Here is a 21549-nt window from a genome sequence, read left to right on the forward strand (position 1 = left end):
AAGCTGTTAAAAGTAAAATAACATTATGAATGATAATTCTTTTTTTTTTTTTTTTTTTTTTAAAACAGTTAATCTTTTGTGTTTTTTTACCTGAGGGATTCCTGGAAAAAGCAGAATTCCAACATATGAGGCCTTTCTTTTTACAGCCATTTCACTGGCTTCTTTAGGAAGGTGAACTGTTAGACCATAGTCTTTCTTCAAATTGTTGCTCTCTGTTAGAATCTATTACAAACAGTCATAATTAGAAAGACAAATGTGATACGGCATTTTGATGGTCTGTTTTTTCCTCATGTGATTAAAGCTGCATACCTCTACATCCATATTTGATGTGAAGGCAAACATGTTGTTCCTCTGATGTTGTTGTGGCAGTTTAGCAACTACTCCATTAATTTGACCAATCTCGATGCCGGCTGTATTTGCATTGCCCATCAATCCCAACATATAACCAATATTATCCATGATATTTCTGTAATGTGAACATAAAAGCACTTTCAGCAAACTATAATCCTATTTTTCAATATTTTCACACACATTGCAAAATAGCTCTTACTAGCATTCATGATGTGTTTGGATTATTGAATTTAATAACAGAGAAACTTACACTGCATTCTCTGTGCTCGCAGGCCGATTCAAAGTCGCAGAAGTTAAATTGAGAAATATCTCTGGCTTTATGGTTTCAAACAAAGGTTTGTATTTTGTTTACATGTGAGAAATCAAATGTCAGCTTTATCTTATAATAAATTACACAAATCAACTTACCACATTACTACTTAAGGTGCTGACAGTTGACAAAGTAGGTCCAGAAGGTGTACAATAGATAATAAAATCTGGCCGTGTTTCTAGAATGATGAAAACACAAACATACACATAAGTGAAAACATTTTGTTGATAACGTTTTTTTTTTTTTTTTTTTTTTTTTTACAAGGATATGATTTCATGGCACAGGTATAAAATAACTTCACACATCTTTTTCTTTTCTTAAATAGGCAACAATAGTGAAGTTATCAACATGGCATAAAAATGCTAGATAATTAACATGCATAAGTATTCATACCCTTTGAACATGGACACTTTAGTATTTTACTGGGATTATTATTTACACATGGTAAAAGAAGGGAAATAAACAGGATGGAAATTATAGTGTAATACAACTAGACAACCATAAAACCAGATATTTGCGCCATACAGGGTGTGGTTAAGGTATAAGTCCAGGTCATCGCCCAGAAAAAACAGAAAGCAGCAGTAAAAAGTCTGAAATGGATAAGGCAATGCATGGAAAATCTGTGAAGACGCAGTTGCGGTCAAAACTTGGAGTCAGGCAGGGAAAATGCTGGACATCTACTTGCACAAGGCTTTAAATAATCTGGTGCCGGCTGACTGTGGAGCTTTAATATTTAAAGGCAGGAAAACAATTTGATTGCGGTGTGCCGGGCGGATCACAAGTGCATCAAATGATCTTTGAAGTCACCAGAGTCCACCTGTGTGGAATTTTTCCTCAGTATTAATTCAGCTGCTCTAGGAAGACTTCTGAATTTTGTTAAAAAACTGTGGTAAAGACCAAAGAACACAGTAGACAGGTCAGAAATAAACCTGTGAAGTGTTTGGTTACAAAGCAGTACCCCAGACTTAAAACATGTTACAGAGCATTGTTCAGTGATGCTTTATTATGTGAAAATACAACAATACCAAGATCATTTACCAAAACATAGCCATGCAGTCATCCTCTAGTTGCAGCAGGTGGCACTGTCAAATGACTACGTGGCTCAATCTGATATTTTGCATTCTAAGGGGAGATATGAGTGGCCCCTCTCAATTTGAAAAAGACGATGACACAAAAAAGAGAATCTTGTTCAATTAGTCAATATGCTAAAAAGAAAAGAAAAGAGAAAGATATGAGTGGAGCAGTGCAAGACAAAAAAGAAAAGGGTAGTTCAGAATGCAGCCAGATATTTGAAAATATATTTGAATATATAGGTTATAACTGTTATTGTCTTGTTTATACATTAATATGTAGCTATTTTTTACCACCTCAAGAAAAATACAAATAAAATTAATCATTCATTTCCTGTGTGTCTTTGTATTTAGTGGTTTTCTTAAGTTGATTTCTATATTGCATTGGTGTTGTAACACAAAAAGTTATTATTGCTGCTGTTTGTTGATTGTTATTAGTAGAAAAACTGTGTTGGTATGTATGTACGTACGTATCTATCTATCTATCTATCTATCTATCTATCTATCTATCTATCTATCTATCTATCTATCTATCTATCTATCTATCTATCTATCTATCTATCTATCTATCTATCTATCTATCTATCTATCTATCTATCTATCTATCTATCTATCTATCTATCTATCTATCTATCTATCAATACACACACACATTTTAATTTTGATTTTGAAACGCTTTTCAAAACATATTTAAAAAAACAAAAAAACCATGCATCACTTTAATCCCTCAGGTGCGTACTCTTTTTAGTTGGCCTATCACATACAGTAAAGTTTGTGGTAGTCACGTGAAAATGTTTTAAAATGTTCAAGAGGTACGAATACTTTTTAAGGCATTGTTTCTGGCAAGTTGGTGGTAGTGAATTTACCTTTCAAGCAGTGGTGATTCGGCCTGATTAAACCTGAAACAACATTGAGGGGACCTTTGCACCAAATGAGAAATAAAATGAAAACATTGATTGTGTCAGTAGAGGATATACATGAAATTATTTTTGACAGAGGGCAAACTCTTCATGCTTTAGTCCAAAAACAGAACAATCACGAGTACCTTGTGAGTTGTCGAACTTTAATAGCAAACACGAGAAATTAGATGCTGGGTTCAGCAACACAATGTCCCACTTGCATACAGCCATTTCATTCTGAACTGGGTTGCAAGAACCCTCTACCCCACCGCTGTCGATGATGCGGTCATATTCCTCAATGTTAAAAACAGACCCTACAAACAATACAACAATAGTACAACAGTTCAGTCACCAGAGTTGTGCCAGTTCATCCTTAGAATCAGCATTATTAGCAACAGCCAAACGTTTGACAAACAAGGGATTTGCTCAAATAATTTTACTCATAAGAGGTGTGTGACAAAATGATGATCCTCTAATAAAATCCTGACTCAGTGTAACAACATTAACTGACAAAATGCTAAATCGTGTAAATTATAGGCAACATATTTGTTTTTTTTTTGGCTAAACTTGCCTGTTAGATGGTTTGAGGGAATAGTTAGAAATATAATATAATTTATCTGTAGGTGTAGTTCTTTGAGCAGTAACACACAGGTTGTTTCTGACATTGGGGGATTCTTCGGATTATGTTAAGAAACATCAGAGGAAAACATAATTTAACAAATAGAGAAAAAGTACTGGTTGATTTTTTTATAATTTTTTAGAAAAATGCATAAATGAAGCAAAAAAAACTTTTATTACTCACATGATGCCTCACAAAAGTGGGTCAGGAGCAAAGTTGCATAAAGTAGAGTAAATTTCATCACAGTAAACATCCATTGAGGGCTTACAGTCGGCTGTGTCATCGTTCAAAGTAGTTAGGCAGATTACAAGAGCAAATAACTTGATCACAACTTGAGCATTTAAATATTTTAAGTCCCCCTCCACATGTTACGTAAGATCAGCTATGGATAGACTGCTGTTACCAGAATATGTATTCCTTTCCAGTGCTGTCTGATTTAACTCACAAATACAGCATGAGTACAGAGTGCAACTGTCTGTTTTTTTTTTTTTTTCTCGGATACCAGCTGAGAGAGGGAGTGCTTTGCTCTGAAGTTGTACCAGTAGTACACAGGTCTTGATTTAGCTATGTAGTCAACAAGCATGTCATTCAATTTCATCCTAATATTTACCTCTACCGGGTTTAATCTTTCTTTTCTAGATCATTTTTTGTAGTTTAGGTTATATTTCTTATTTGTTTCTTCTTATAATAAAATATGTATTTAAGTAGCAGTAAGCATGCCAGCAAGGCCAAACTCTGTTTGAATACACATTGATCTTGTGCTGTAACAATAATGAAAACTAGGAGGAAAATGTTTCGCCTTGATGGTCGCAGACTGGTCTTTAAACTTTAATTTAGAGTGGTGCACCAACCACAGTCTGTACTGTAAATCTAAACAAACCATGTTATATATCCTTTCAATTCAATTCAATTCAATTTTATTTATACAGTGCCAATTCATGAAACATGTCATCTCAAGGCACTTTCCAAAGTCAAATTCAATCAGATTATACAGATTGTGTCAGATCATACAGATTGGTCAAAAAAATTCCTATATAAGGGAACCTAGTTGATTGCATCAAAGTCTTGACAAGCAACATATCCTTTACAAACCATATTTAACTAGTTTCTTTTAAACATAAAATCATCTGAACACAAACATGTGTCCTCTGTGATGGTCACTTGAAAGATGTGCCTGAAAAACTATTAGGCAATTATGCCTTCAAAATGAATATGTCTTCCTCTTTAATGATTAAATACATTTTTATGGTGGTGCTTACTACATTGGTTGTACTGTACCTGACACACTATTGTTTCTGCAGGCTACACTTCTTTTGATAAAAAAAAGAAAGCTTGCAAAAATTCACTTAATTTAAAAAAAAAAACCTGTTGATGGAACTGAAACATTTACTTGTCCATCTAACAAATTACATTTTATAATTTTATAAATATTTCCTCATAAACAATTAGTGAAACCAGCAACATCAATTCAGAAAAATTTTAAAGCCAGATCAGGGAAACCATGGCCAATCTCCTTACATTTTCTGAATACCAACAATATCTCCTAATTTTCACAAATTTTAAATAAAGACACTCCGGAATATTGTCTAGGTCAAAATGCAAGGTGTTGTTTTAACAGCTACGGTGTCCTCTGCCTTACAAGTTGTTATATAAAAGCAAGGCATCCCTACTAAATATCACCTTTGATCTGTTTGACACACTCCGTGCAATCTAAATTTACCATCTCTAACAAACATATCCATGTCACAGCATAAGCTTTACATAATCAAATATTCAGTGTTTCAAAAAAGTGAAGCAATGCAAATGAAGCAAATATAAAAATTGGTTGTGGCTGAAAAGAAAGGCTTAATTCATGACGAACAGGGTGATTGTTTTCCATTTTGATCCCTGACTTCCATACAAAGTGCCATTGAATCATTTTTTAGAATATGCTAACATTTTCCTTCTTTGTGTAGCTAAAAAGCACTGTAAAAACTTCAAAGGTGTAGTCACTTATCCCAAAACATTTTAATATAATATACAACGCCACAAATAGGTGTTTGCCTCTTCACAGATTTTTGTTTCTTTACAACTCTGCTTTTTGGTCACATTTAAATATTTCAGATTATTGAACAATGTTTTTTTTTTTGTACCAGGAAAAGACAACCCAAGTAATTACTATGACACATTTTAAATGGTTGCATTTGTTCACAGTATAAAACTATCCAACCCAATCTAGCACAATGCGAAAAGTTTCGGATTATTTTCCTGCTGCAGAATCTAAGTGCACTCAAGTTTAAGATTATTTAATGATGGCCAGATTTCCTCCTTCAGGACTTTCTGGTAAAGGGAAAAATTCACAGTTTCATCAATTTGGGCAAGTTATCAATGTCTTGAAGCAACAAAGCAGAAATATAGCATCACACATTTGTTGATTTTTTTGAATAATTTCATTCAAAAAGTGAAACTTGTATATTCATTCATTAAACACAGACTACTATATTTCAAGTGTTTATTTCTTTTAATTTTGATGATCATACCTGATGACTAATGAAAACCCCAAATTCAGTGTCTTAGAAAATTTGAATATTGTGAATAGGTCCAATATTTAAGACACCTGGTGCCACAATCTAATCAGCTAATTATGGTCCCTCAGTCTAGTTCTGCAGGCTACACAATCATGGGGAAGACTGCTGATTTTACAGTTGTCCAAAAGACGACCACTGACGCCTTGAACAAGGAGGGCAAGACACAAGAGCTCTGTGTCCAAGCACATGACTAGAGAGGCCAAAGGTAAGGAAACGATGTGATAGAAAAAGTGTACAAGCAACAGGGATGACTGCACCCTGGACAGGATTGTGAAACAAAACCAGGTCAAAAATGTGGGGGAGATGCAGAGTGGACTGCAGCTGGAGTCAGAGCTTCAAGAACCACCAGACAGACGTATGCAAGACATGCTTTAAGCTGTCGCATTATTTGTGTCAAGCCACTCTTGAACATGAGACAACATCAGAAACGTTTTGCCTGTGCTACAGACCAAAAGGAACTGGACTGTTCCTGAGTGGTCTAAAGTTATGTCCTCTGGTGAAAGTAAATTCTGCATTTCCTTTGGAAATTGAGATCCCAGAGTCTGGAGGTGGAGAGGAGAGTCACAGAATCCATGTTGCCTGAGGTCCAGTGTGAAGTTTCCTCAGTCAGTGATGTTTGGGGTGCCATGTCATCTGCTGGTGTTGGTCCACTGTGTTTTCTGAGGTCAACGCAGCCGTCTACCAGGAAGCTTTAGAGCACTTCATGCTCTCTACTGCTGACCAACGTTATGGAGAAGCAGATTTCATTTTCCAGCAGGAAATTGGCCAGCAAACTCACCTAACCTTAAACCCGTAGAAAATCTATGGGGTATTGTGAAGAGCAAGATGTGATACGCCAGGCTTAACAATGGAGAGGAGCTGAAGGCCACTATCAGAGCAACCTGGGCTCTCAAAATAGCTTAACAGTGCCACAGACCAGGCAAAAGGAGCCCCAGGTAAGTATTGAGTGATGTACATGCTCATGCTTTTCATGTTCATATTTTTCAGTTGGCCAGTATTTCTGGAACAGAAGAAACCTGTTATAGTAACACAACATACTACACAGCTTCATCGACATGTCTGTGGTGATTTTATTTGCAACTTTCTCTGCCAATTTGCAGTTAGGGGCAGAAACTGAAAGCACAAACAAAATATGGCCACTTCATTTGTATGTATTTACAAAGGTATAGGTATGCTTGTGTGCATTGAAACAGATATGTAAAGTCTCTCTCTCTCTCTCTCTCTGCATATAAATCAAACAGGTAGTTCCCCGTTTTGGGGAAGAAGATGGAGAAGGGGTATGAATAAATAAGTTTGACTTCTTGATATGCCTTTTCAGACACTTTCTACTAATCAAGGTCACATCTGAGGTTATATTTGCACAATGGGATAGTTTTGTTTTTTATTAGTAGTTTTTATTAATGTGCAAATTCATATACCGACATGTAAGGTGCTCTTTGTGCTTATATCAATAAATATCCATGTGATGATTTCCATTTTCTTTGTAATTTTTGTTTACCGATCACTTTTCAGTTGGTGGAGTTGTCGGTCCGTCTGAAATAAATTCATTCATTGAAATATAAATTCCTTATCTTAAACTCACTAAGGCTGGACTACCCCTTACTTTACACAGGGCTTACAAAGAAGTGTGCTTTGGAAGAATCATGGCTCTCTTTAGGTTACATCCACACAGAGCTGAATGCTGTATCCCCATAGAAAAGTTTGGAGCCTTAACAGGCATTGTAATACCTATGTTATGCCAGTGAGAGGCACAGTAATGCTGTCACAGAAGTAAAGAAGGAATAAGAAGGAAAAAGAGCAACGGATGCAGGAGAGAGAAAAGAGGTGTAGAGGAGTGTTAAGGCCCAAGACGTTTCTTCTGGGCATTTCTAACATCTCTGTGTTTCAGAGTTCCTAATTGCTGCTGATTGAAAGTGAAGAAAGCCGGCCAGTACCTCCAAAAGAGCTTCAGATCCCGCTTAAGGCCTAGTCCACAGGTAGCTGTGTATCTGGGAAACTGATACATTTTTATATGGTTGTGTCTTTCATCCACACATAAAAAGTGTTTTACTTGCCTAAAAACGAATGATTCTTAAAACTCCGGCCAAAGTGGAGATTTCTGAAAACTTGAAAAAGTTTTTGAGCCTGCGTGTGTATGTGAAAAGACAAAGTTCTAGGGACCAGCACCAGTATTATTTTTAAAAACCATGTGGGGAATACTTCTTTTTATAAATACCCAGGTACGTGTGCACCAAACCTAAGAAGCACCAATTGCTCCTTCTCACTCTCTTTCCTTGACCTCTTTTTTCCAGGCAGTTAGGATTTTATGTTAAAATAATTATTTCAAGTTATCCCATGCGTTGCTTCCCTTAATTTGTTATGGTCCTAGAGCCAGGCCGTAACAAATTGGGGGCTCATTCAAATTTAATTTACAGTTTTGCATGGCAATTTTTTTTATTTGATATGTTAATTAGTAAACTTTGTTTTTTTAATTGATGGGAAGCTAGTGTGGGAATCTGAAGTTTTGTTTGAGAAATTTTAATTTTATGCCCTCTCTTTCTTTCCCCTTGACTTGGGGTAAGTTGTTTCCTTTCAACTTTATCTGATGAACCCAGAAGTAAGTGCTTATTGTTGATTGATTGGTGCAATTAAGTATGGCTAATCTGAACTGACTCCTCTGTGGGCTTCAGCATGTCTCCCCTTTAGAATTCATGTGTGTTATAGGTGGATATTGATAATGTTAGCCTCTAACATGTACTCATGTTAAGGCTAAGCAAGGCTAAGCAAGGCAAATTTATTTATATAGCACATTTCAGTACAAGGATAACACAAAGTGCTTTACATGATTAAAATATAGGAACATAAAGACAGAATAAGAGCAAGTTGGAACAAAATGTAGAACAATTGAAACAAATTAAAAACTGGAAAAATGGAAACTAAAACCAATTATTGATTTTAAAAACAAACTTAAAATAATGATGTTTCAATAAACAGTTTAACTAGAACAGTCAAAGGCAATCCTAAACAAATAGGTTTTCAATCTTGATTTATAAGAACTCAGGCTTTCAGCACAGTTTTCTGGAAGTTTGTTACAGATAAGTGGAGCGTAGGAACTGAACGCTGCTTTTCCATGTTTGAAACGAGACATGATTGTACACTCCGTATTTCTTTAGGAAGTAGGAATAATTGCTATTGTCTTATTTGGCATTTGGAGTTTCCATTTTTGCTTTGCATGCACATTGCTGCAGTCTATATCCTTTGATGAAACCAGTTAAAACCAGATAGTAAGCTACAGTCCGGTTACACATAGATAAAGCTGACACACACACAGGGAAACATTCTGAGTGAATGAAGCTTGAGAGGGAAAAAACAGAAGAAATCTGATGTTCTGGGCCACATTCTGCCAGTTCTCCTAAAGACGGCTTAGCTGAGGGTAAAATGATTATCTGTATTGTTCACATTGTGTACTAATTTTGTTGCTATTATTTTGGCCTATTATGGGATAAATATTGTTAATCTTAACTTTCTTTCTCCTTTTGCATTATTCAGAGAACTGATCCCTCCCGAATAAAGAAACTGGGGCAATATGTGCTCAAAATTAGTAGAGTGAGATCATATAGAGCAGTTGTCTTGGAGGCACAGCCATAGTGTTGGTAGGGTTGCTAGTTCTCTGGTCTCTTTTGCCACTCTATTGGTATTTAGTCCGTAAGTACCCACCATCCCTGTTCTCTGAAGACGAGGGTTGAGCTAGTTAGTTTTGTGGAAGGCAGTCAGAGGGGAATTTCAGGTTGGTTGTTTTGAGTTGCGCAGATTATCGATAATTTAGTAATTAGCCATGTCTGTTGAAGATTTTAATAAATCTCCATCAGTGGTATTTCTGGAGCAGAGTTCGAGAGAGCAATTAGTAAAGATTGCTGAGCACTATAAAATATGTGTTGTCATAAACGGTTGAAAGAAAAGGTGAAAGCAATTTAAACTAGAATTTAATTGAAATGGCTGTTTTGACATTGCCTTCAAAACGAGATGATTTGGGTTATCAGATTGTAAACCCTAATCTTTTGGATTTTGAACAACAAAAGAAGATGCTAAAAATGTAGCTGGAGAAGAAAAATGAGTTGGCATTGGAGAATTTGCTACAGCAAGCAGATTTGGACAAGGCTTTTGCTTTGGAAAAATGAGGCAGCAAACTGAGTTAGCAAGGCTGGAAGCATATAGCTTTAAATTGAAGAATTTCTGGTACTGATTTTTAGTTTAGCCATATTTCACATTTCAAGTCCACATGTCCAAATTGCAGAGAGAAACTAAAATGGAGGAATTAGGAACCATATATATAAGGATTTGTGATATACACATTCTCCGTGGTATGGCTGCTTCTCTCGAGTTGATTTTTGTCCTCTGGATTGATCCTGCTGGAGAAGTAGTAGTAAATGAACAGGAAGAATCCTACAAAAACACAGAATGCATTGGTTAATTGTTCAGTTACTTTACAGGCATCCGGTCGGAAATCCAACAGGTTGTCAGTTTTAAACTTACCTTGAAAGGAGTTAAGGATGGTGAAGATGTAGTAGGAGGGAATGAGCAGAGGGCCGTAGCTAAAAAAAGCAAATCCCCAGGTGATGCCCAAAAGACTGAAAAGCCCCAGGAGAGAGAAAACCCTTTTCTTGGTGGAGATTTTGTTATTCTTTGTTTCAGATGCAAAATTAGTGATCTGCACTACAGTCACAATGAATATGGTTAAAGTGAAGATGAACACAATGCCATAGTAACCAGTGTTCACGCCTAAGTGCCATGAATAATCAGGGATCCAACACCTGAAAGTCATGAAAGAAATGTGATTGGTTTAGAGCATGAAGCTCAAATTTGTAATTTAAATTATATTAATTGGCTCCTTACATGATTACTGAAGTCCCATTATTGTCAGAAATTTCCACGTCACCATATTTATTGGAGGCAAGAAGTCCAACTACCACCACAGCTGGAATGACTGAACAGAGAAAATGTACATTTTCCTTTACTGGTTATGGTCCGCAGACAAATAGATCACAGAGGTCTTTGATTCAGATTTCTTACCCCATCCGGTGATGCAAATCTTGCACAAATAATATTTGATATCTGTGCGGATTTTGTACAGATTAAGGTACAGGTGTAAAGCCTGCATGAAGAACCATGTGAATGTGGCCAGCATGCTGTAGTGCAGAGCTGCTGCTATCGCCACACATGCTGCAAAGATCTTCAGGTCAGCGATTGACTCATTTATCAAGAAGCAAAGGTTCAGGATGAACAGGGCGATGAAGAGATTCATCAGGATCTTTACAGCTTGGCTGGCTTTAGTTTTCCTGTGAACCAAATTGGTTTGCTTTAACATATCACTTTAGAGAAGAATCATTAATATCAAAAACAGACTTTTTAATGATTTTACCTCATGAGAAAATGCATGAAGAGAGCCACACCCAAGAAGAACAAGGACATGCCACAGCCGGCCTTTGTGATTTGGGTCAGGGTTTTCAAGTCAGAGGAGCTAATTTTAGTTCCTGATGATGATGATGTCTGGTTTAAACAGGAACATGTGTTTAGTAAACATGAAAAATATCAGAGGTGTTTTTTTAAAACTGCATAAAAATGTCTTACCATGAGAATAGCAAAAAAAGTAAGGTGAGAGCATTGGCATATGATGCTGTCATCAGCCTCTTTTGTTTTGCAGCCATCTGTGATCCAGTTGTCTGCGCCATCTGGTGGTCAGTAGGAACAAAAGCAATGAGATGAGACTGGACTTTCTCAGGTAAATGAGTGAGAAAGACATGGGAGAAAACTCAGTGTTGTCTGACAAATCTGACTTGTTCTACTTACACACAAGTTGCTATTTAGTGACAAAAAGCAGGCATAACATTATGAACACTGACATGTATTAAACAGCAATTAAGCAGCAAATGTGGGGCACATGCACATGTAAAATTCATCTCACAGTGCCTTAAACTGGGAGCACATAACAAAACACATCTCATGTCAAGAAAGAAAAACACTACAACTTCATGCTGACGTTTAAAGTTGTTTAAACTACAGTATTTGATGTGGTGAAAGTCCTTTAGTAATTGTATAGGGTAAAAATGTATACTTTTTTAAACAAACTCTCATAGATCAAAACGTAATATTGTATACATATCATTGTCATTTTCAGTTATGGACTTATAGTCTAGGTTCTAATAACCTCAAATGTTCTACTTTGCACATCATAAATCTGACCAAATATTTTTAACATATGGGAAAAAAAGCTGTTGTCTTTATGATGAAACAGGGCATAAAAATAATTAAAAAAAAAGAAAGAAAAAAATGCAAAAGAAAGTCAGTTAAATCTGAAGTTGCTGAAATGAGGTGATAGACCAAAAACTGAAAAATAAATATCTAGATTCAGGCCATATGAACCATAAGTTAAAAAGTGAAACTTATTTTTAAAGGTCATCAAGCATAATATTGTCCACGCCAACATCAGTATGACAACATACTTGCAATATACTGTGCAACATTTGTCAGTTTTTATCAAGGCTTATTGACCCAGGTGGTAAGCAAATGCTGGCCCTTGTGGGCCAATCCAACAGACGAGCTACAGCCGCTCCCACTGCTGTAGGTACCAGAAAAGAAAAAAAAAGTCAAGACAGTTTGTTGTTCATGGAGCTGCATACCTGCAGACCAGTTAGAGTGCCCATGCCTGATTGGCGGATGCCATCTTTGCATCTACCAACGTTCCTCTTCAGGGTTTAAAAAAATCTAAAAGCATTTTTTTCCTGATAAAATGAAGGGAGCTGATTATTTATAGGGTTTTGCAAAGGGTATAGACCCTTTCACATGAAAAGCCCGAAAAAACATATTCAAATAAAAGGGCAATTCCTAAGTACCATCTTAGGGACTCAAATAAGTTAAATCTTGATATTATATTTTTAAGTCTGCGTGTAGAAACAACAAGGTTCTTGAACCAACATACCGTGCTTACTTTTACCATCCCATGATACGCAAGAAACATTGAATCCAGCCTGTAGTGGGACAGGAAAAGAAAATCTGAAAACTATTCTGTCCAAATATTTGTTATAATGAGTTATTAGCATCCATTTTACCCTATTCACGTTATTGAAGGTAATGTCGATGGTTTCTGAGAGGTTGGATATGTTGACTCCCATTTCAATCCCCACAATTTGATTGTTAAACAGGGAACTAGTTGTGTTAATCTGTTAAAAGTAAAATACTGTTACGAATGATAATGATGTTTTAAAAAAAGTATGTTTTTTGTTGTTGTTGTTTTTTTACCTGAGGGATTCCTGGAAAAAGCAGAATTCCAACATATGAGGCGTTTCTTTTTACAGCCATTTCCCTGGCTTCTTTAGGAAGGTGAACTGTTAGAGCGTAGTCTTTCTTCAAATTGTTGCTCTCTGTTAGAATCTATTAAGATAAGATGAGATAGGCTTTATAGATCTCACATTGGAGAAATTCACATGTCACATCGGCTCAGTAATCAGTATTACAAACAGTCATTATTAGAAAGACACATGTGATAAGTCATTTTTGATGGTCTGTTTTTCCTCATGCCAGTAAAGCTATATACCTCTACATCCATATTTGATGTGAAGGCAAAGATGTTGTTCCTCTGATTTTCTTGTAGCAGTTTAGCAATCACTCCATTAATTTGACCAATCTTGATGCTGGTTGTATTTGCATTTCTCATCAGTCCCAACCGATGACCAATATTATCCATGATATTTCTGTAATGTGAATATAAAAACACTTTCAGCAAACTGCAATCCCATTTTCCAAAAATTTCAGACTCCTTGCAAAGTAGCTCTTACTAGCATTCATTATGTGTTTGGATCATTGAATTTAATAACAAAGAAACTTACGCTGCATTCTCTGTGCTTGCAGGTCCACTCAGAGTGTCAGAAGTTAAGCTGAGCAATATCTCTGTCTGCATGGTCCCTGATGTAGCTGTTTGAGAAACAGGATTGCTTGATGCAGCAGAATTTTGTGTTGTCCCTGATGTAGCTGTTTGAGAAACAGGATTGCTTGATGAAGCAGAATTTTGGGTTTTCCTTGATGTAGTATTTATTTCTACAGGTTGAGATGTCTGGTTTCAAACAAAGGTTTGTATTTTAGCTACATGTGTGAAATCAAATGTCATCTGTATCTTAAAATAAATTGCACAAGTCGTATTACTGTCATAGTCTCGGCACGGATACTTAGCCTTCTTCCCACTCACTTTGCAGCTCCGCCCTAGTCTCATTTTCGCTCATCTGACCCACCTGCTCTCATCACTATATAACCAGCTTTCAGAGCTGAGGAGAGCGCCAGATTGTCTCGTGCTTACCTCTTGACTAATTCAGCGGTTTTCCCGTTTGCCTGCCTGTTTACGACCTGTTTTTGCCTTAGGACCTTCGAGCCAGCCTTGCCCCTGTTTTTTGCCTTGGCCTGCCTTTCTGGACCCCGACCTGCTACGCCCCTCGACCTCGACTTAACTCGACCCCTGCCGGACATTGGACTGCCTATCTCGGATAAACGAACCTGGAATGCACATTGACCAAGCCTTTGGATTCGCCCCTGGGATTCTCATCGGAGCTCTGACCACTCGTTTCCGACCTGGACCGCCTCTGGAACAACGATTCTTGAAAGCCCCCTCTAACCTTTACAACGGCTCATCGGCAGCACGAACCAACACTCCTCTGAGGAGTTCCGGTTCCAGTCACGGACGGCTGCTCCGTTGAGCGTCCGAGTTTCTTTGTGTTAAATAAATCCGTGTTCGAACGCCACTAACATTGTTTTGGCTGTCTTCTGGGTCCTCCGTTTACTGAACATAACAATTACCACATCACTTTTTTGGGAAACAGAACTGCTTCAGGTGCTAGAAATTGTAGTTTCATTATTGTTTCCACGTTTTTAAAAGAAAACACAAATATGCACATAAGTGAAAACATTTTGTGTATAGTATTTACAAGGACATGCTTTGATGGCACAAGGATAACAGAGTTTCACATGTCTTTCTTTTCCACCTTCAAAATTCAACATTAATGAAGTTATAAACATGACATAAATATAGCCTAACTTCATGGGGCATAGGTGAGTCTGATAAGGCTCCATACTCTCCAGTCTCAAACCGACTGGACCAATCACAGCCTGGGAGGCAGAACTTTAAGGTGTGTCACTCTCAGCGCCACAATCACCCATAATGCAGCAGCACTTTTTTCTGTTGCTTGGTACCTTGGAAAATTAAGAAGGTACATGTGAGTACACCATGTATCCTCTGATTTCTTATACAAAAGCAGCAGAAATTTGTCACTGGAGAGTTTGCTTGATGGTATGGACTACAAATTACAAAAACAGAGCACGTCGCTTGGATTTTTTTTTGCGTGACATCCGTAGTTATCTGATTGGTTCTAACCTGTTGACCCTATTAGTCCTGCCTTTAAAATCTGCTCTACCAGCTCCTTTACAGACTGATAAGCTGTGTGTATGCCGTAAGTCAGTCTGGCTGGCCAGGTTACCATAAAAATGCAAAATAATTAACATGCAAATTTCAATTGGGATACAGTGGCATACACTTCCAAGTCCCTTCATATTATGCCCCCCCACCCCCTCATCTGACTGACTTCCTGAAACCCTATCGACTTCCTTCGCTCAGCAGACACCAACGCCCTCACACCCATCACCCGCACCAAGCATCGAACCTTGGGGGACCGAGCCTTCGCTGCTGCCCCCACCCTTTGGAACTCACTGCCCCAAACAACCAGGAACTCAGACTCATTACACAACTTAAAATCACATCACAAATCCCACATATTTAAACTTGCTTTTCCGTATATTTCTATGTTTTAAAAATTGTTTTGTAAAGTGTCTTTGAGTGTACAAAAAAGAGCTATTTAAATAATAATAATAATAATATTATTTTTATCCCTTGAACATTGTCCCTTTGGTATTTTACTGGGATTTTGTTTACACAATGTAGAGTAAGGGAAATAAACAGGAAGGAAACTATACAGTACTACAAACAGATTTCCAGAGCACCCGATATTTGAGACAGACACAATGTTGTACTTAAAAAGATTTCTTAAAGAAAAAAACAGAAGCCTGGTGCAGGTGGGAAAACCCTCTGCAGCAGCAACATGGCAATGCTGAATCCAGGCTACTCACAGCAGAAGTTGCTAGCAGGAGGGTTTAGGCAAGGATCGGGAATGTGCAGGTCAAGTGTGGATCGTAAACTGACAGGCAGAGATAGGCAGACAAATCAGTGGTACTAGGCAGAGTTGTCTGTTCAGGTCGTGGTCCAGAAAAATAGAAAGCAGCCGCAAAAGTCTGAAATGGGTAAGGCAACGCAGGGAAAAGTCAAGGTCAGTCAGGGAAAAACGCTAAACATCTACTGGCACATCGCTTTAAATAATCTGGTGTCAGATGACTGTGAAGCTTCACTATTCAAAGGCAGGAAAACAGGGGAAAGGAATCGACTTAATTGCAGAGCATAAAATGATTGTCTAAAATTTAATCCAGCTGTTCTTGGAAGATTTCAGGAGTTTGCCAGAGTACAGAAGTAAAGAACAGCATCATGAAGACCAAGGAACACAGTAGACAGGTCAGGAATAAATTGGTGGAGAAGTTTGAAAGCATTTTCGGGTAAAAAAAAAAAAAAAAAACAGTATCCTAGATGTTAAACATCTCACAGAGCACTGTTCAATGAATTTCTGTCATTTGAAAATTAAGTATAAAAAATATGCCTGTCGACCTAAACTCACAGGATAAGTTAGGGTTATAATGGGATGGTTGAGTTTCAAGCTTATTCAAGTTTAGGAATATCCCAGTCAAAATCCAGAATCCAATCCAAAATGTAATTTAGAGTCCAAGCCAGCCTGTCCAAATGACAGACTGGCTTAATCTGATATTTTGTATATTAAAGTGAGATATTAGAGTAGAAAGATGAGCTGGTTTAATTAGTCAACATTTTAAAAAAGAAACGAGACAGATATGGGTGGAACAGAGGGAGACAAAAATAAAAAGGTTATTTTAGGATGCAACCAAATTGACAGATATTTTAGGACTGACGTCAGCATGACTGGTGTCAGCCAGGCCGATGATGATATGGGACAGAGGAGTACAGTAACAGCAGGTTAGCAAGCACTATACCTACATGGACCTATCATCCCATCCGAGACTTAGCATATAGTGTGTTTGTGTTTTCGGATGTGTTCAGCGCACACAGAACATTAAAAGCAACCATTAACATCAACAATGTATAATCAATCCATACCGGCTGTCCAAAAAAAGGTACACATTTCTTTAATACAAAAGAAAACACATTTCAGAAGAAAATCTGTGTTCAAAGGTGAAAAAAACTATATTTGAATATATAGGCTATAAATCATGTCTACATTGTATATAGCTATTTTAGCACCTCAAGAAAAAAAAGTAATTTCTTGTGTCTTTGTGTTTAGATGTTTCATTATGTTGATTTCTATATTGTATTTGTGTTCTTACAAATTGTTTGGAAGAGTGGAAAAAAGTCATTATTACTGTTATTAGTAGTTGACAAGACTATTGTCAGTCTTGAGCATCAAGTTGATGCATCTGAGGAGGGACAGGAGAATGAGGAGGAGAAGCTGGGAAGTGAAGCAGGAACCACCAAAAGAACTGTGCCAGGTACAGATGCAGTTAGCAGGACTGGATTGGCAATAGGTGTTTGCATATGATTATATTAACCTCTTGACCAGATCCAGGCTTTTTGACATGTGATAACAGGCTGAAAAATTATTAATTTTCCTTCAAACATATATTCTTGTTTCTCCTGACAGATACACACACACAGTAGTTTTGATTGATGGTGAAACTGTGTTTTTATACTGCAAATAAAGTATTTGTATCAAACTTATAGTTGTGCCATCAGATAAAAGGCCTCTCCCAACCAATCATCCGGGGCTGAATTTCAACCTCATTCTGCCTCTGATCCTGGTGAACAAAATTGATAGAGACATACCCAAATATTTTTGGCTGTGACTACAGCAAAAGCAACACTTGTCAAATTTTATTTAGAATAGTATGCATCACCATGTATTACTTTAATCCCAGTTATGTATTTGTTAGCCTATAACATACACTAAAGTTTGTGGTTGTAACATGAAAAAAAATATGAACAAATTCAAGAGATACAAATACTTTTTAAGGCATTGTTTGTGGCAAATTGGTGGCAGTGAATTTACCTTCATCCAAGCAGTTGCAAATTCTTTGGATTAAACCTAAAACAAAGCATAAAGCAGAAAACATTATGTGAGGAGAGGACAGACACAATTATGTTGACAGAGGGCAAACTCTACGTGTTTCAGTCCAAACACAGCAAAATCAGGAGTACCTTGTGAGTAGCCGGACGTTGATGGCAAACATGATGTAATACATGCTGGATTCAGCAACGGAGCAGCCATGTTGAATATAGGTCCTTCATTAGCGATCAGGTTGCAAGAACCCTGCACCCCACAAGCGTCGACGATGCAGTAAAAGTCCTCACTGTTACAACACTCTGTAAGTACAACAACAGTCACCAGTGCTGTGCCCATTCACCCTTATAATCAGCTTTACTTGCAATATTTTTTACATGAATGAGGAATTTGACTTCACTTTGCTCTCAGTTAGTACATTTTAAGTATTGTATATATATATATATATATATATATATATATATATACACACACAGATATATTGGTCAAAAAGTTTCCTCTCTAAGGAAACCCAGCAGATTGCATTAATTACTGCCAAGCAGCATTCACTCCTCCTGAAAGAGTGTAGAGCCACAGGGAGAATCGTCTGCATTTTCGATGGCTTTGCAGCAATCCCTCATACTGAGCCAGCGTGAAGCACCAGTGGAGAGGAAAACTCCCCTTTAACAGGAAAGAAAACCTGCAGCAGAACCAGGCTCAGTGTGAACGGTCAACCACCAAAAGAACTGTGCAAGGTACAGATGCAGTTTGCAGGACTGGGTGGGCAATAGGTGTTTGCATATGATTATATTAACCTCTTGAGATCCAAGGATTACAAACCATCTATCCATCCATTTTCTAACACGTCTATCCCCTGTGGCGTTGCGAGGGGTGCTGCTGCCTATCTCCAGCTGACATTGGGCGAGAGACGGGTTATATCCTGGACAGGTCAGAAATCTATCGCAGGATTGCAAACCAGGTCCAGGCTTTTTGACGTGTGACAACAGGCTGAAAAATGATTTATTTCCCTTCAAACACATACTCTTGTTTCTCCTGACACACACACATACACACGTACACACACACACACACACACACACACACACACACACACACACACACACACACACACACACACACACACACACACACACACACACACACACACACACACACACACACAGTAGTTTTGATGGATGGAAAAACTGTGTTTTTATACCACAAATAAAGTATTTATTTCAAATTTATAGTTTTACTCTCCCAAACAAAGATCCAGGGCTGAATTTCAACCCCAGCCCACCTCTGATCCTGGTGAACAAAATTGATACAGATATCCAACTGCTTTTGGCTGTGACTGTAAATTTTCTGTAAATTACAAAAAAACATGCATTGCTTTAATCCAACGGTTGTGTACTTGTTAGCCCATCACATACACCAAGTTTGTGGTTGCAACATGAAAAAGAATTATGAAAAAATTCAAGAGGTATAAATTCTTTTTAAGGCATTGTTTGTGGAAAATTGGTGGCAGTGAATTTACCTTTATCCAAGCAGCTGAACATTCTTTGGATTAAACCTAAAACAAAGCATAAAGATGGAAAAAATGTAAGGAGAAGATAGACATAAAATTATTTTGACAGAGGGCAAACCCTCCATGCTTTAGTCCAAATACAGCATAATTAGGAGTACTTTTTGAGTAGTCGGACATTGATGGCAAACATGATAAAATACATGTTGGCTTCTTCAACACACCAGGTGTTGGCATGAAGTCATTTCATTTGCGATAAGGTAACAAGAACCCTACACCCCACATGCTTGGATGATGTAAAAGTCCTCACTGTTACAACACTCCAATTACAACAACAATCACCAGCAATATTCCCCATAATTTTTCATGTGTCTGGGCAAACACACAAACTCCCTGAGCGTTCACTTGACCTCTGTGAGCAACATCGCATGTGCACAGTACACTGATGCTACATTACGCCTGTCCAAAACCTGAGGTTATAACAAGCTACATGGCTTACTAAAAGAATCAAGTTACAACAATAATTTCTTTTAGATCACTTAGTTTAGATAAAACTGATTTAGCCTGATTACATGAAAAAGACAAAAGTCTTGGATTTTTTTAAGAGCGGTATAGCTGTATAGCATATTTTTATTTCAGAGTAGGGGTCCTGCAAAGGAAGAACAGAGAGATGTGCACATCTTTCAGAGTTCCTATTTTATTGCCATTAAATAATTTACATTTTCTGCAGTGAGATTTAGCAGCAGCATGTGGTGTGCAGCCTCTCTTCTGTCAGTCTGCCCCAGTGCAGCTGTGGCTACTAACATAGCTCACCACCATCAGGGTGTGAATGTGTGCATGGATGGGTGAATGACTGACCAGTGTAAAGCGTTTTGAGGTCGTTGGATTATTTATTTCAATATTCTCAGCTTGTACATCGCTTTTGTAACACAATAAGGAAACATTCTAAGTTTTGAACAATTTCTTTGTGCTGCTCCTTGTTTTTATGCCAATGGCAGCTTTTTAAAAACATAGGAGACAAAGAAATTCTTTCAGAGGCAGTTGGATGTCACATTGTCAGGAATTGTTACTGTTGCACTCAGTTATAGTTTAAAAGTGTTCCATAGTTCCACAATATTATATAAAAGAACTACACAGAATGAAAGCAATCATTTATTCTGTATCAAATTTTGACACTTGCAGCTCTAATTTTCCATTTATATATTTTAGTTTCCATTCATATATTTTCTCCCCAACACCGTTAGGGCTACGGCACATTTCTACACTTAAATAACACCTTCAGCTGAAAATATACATATAACCTATATGACTATTATCAAGTGAGGTTGGCACAAATTAAACACCTACAAGACAATCAGTGTCAACTCATTTTTAGAAGGATGGTGGAACAATGCAGGCAAAAAGATGAACATATCAGTTATTTCAATAACACACACCATCCCATCATTAACTGCATATGTTGAATATTGCCAATTAATGCTTTAGTTGATTACCATTGGACATACGAAAACATGTAACTTAACCTTACCTGATTAAACTGTATTTTCATAATTCATCATGATTTGCTGCCAGGTCCTTTCAATGCCTTTTGTAATGAATTCCCTCCCCCCTCCCTTTTGTGTTGAATGAGTAAAGTGTGAGAAAACAGCTGTATTTCTGTCAAATAACTCTCATATTACTCATGCATTGACTTTTTCAGCTATTCTCTGCTGCCAACTCACTATTTCAGCAGCAACAGAATTGTTTCTTATGGTTTAATATTCTCCATATGCCTTCAATAAAGATTTCTAATTCCACTCATGGGAATGCACACTTTTAGGCTTATTTCCTGTCGTTGCCATGGTGAATCACGTTATCTTCGATTCGTTGGTCAGGGCTTTTTTCATGCTCATGCTCGCGTTCAACTCATGGGTTTATCGGACGCTGAGTTTAGTTACCTGATTGATATCAACTGTTCTGAAACCAGAAACGAGTATGACAGAGTGAGGTAGAACCACTTAGAGCAGCAGCTTTCTACTCA

General features: G+C 37.4%; 1 protein-coding gene across 1 annotated transcript; it reads right to left on the reverse strand.

Annotated features, from left to right (window-relative positions):
- Positions 1-8842: 8842 nt before the first annotated feature.
- LOC118567013 (adhesion G-protein coupled receptor G2-like) lies at positions 8843-13949 on the reverse strand. The gene is made up of 11 exons (XM_036150960.1): positions 13679-13949; positions 13387-13543; positions 13092-13223; positions 12902-13012; positions 12772-12820; positions 11424-11524; positions 11215-11342; positions 10866-11131; positions 10689-10779; positions 10329-10606; positions 8843-10238 (listed from the first exon to the last, which is right to left on the reverse strand). The coding sequence occupies exons 1-11, from the start codon at positions 13747-13749 to the stop codon at positions 10111-10113; spliced, it is 1512 nt and encodes a 503-aa protein (XP_036006853.1). The 5' UTR covers positions 13750-13949; the 3' UTR covers positions 8843-10110.
- Positions 13950-21549: the final 7600 nt, after the last annotated feature.

Source organism: Fundulus heteroclitus, chromosome 19 (assembly GCF_011125445.2).
Source record: "Fundulus heteroclitus isolate FHET01 chromosome 19, MU-UCD_Fhet_4.1, whole genome shotgun sequence".
NCBI classification, from domain to species: Eukaryota; Metazoa; Chordata; class Actinopteri; order Cyprinodontiformes; family Fundulidae; genus Fundulus; species Fundulus heteroclitus.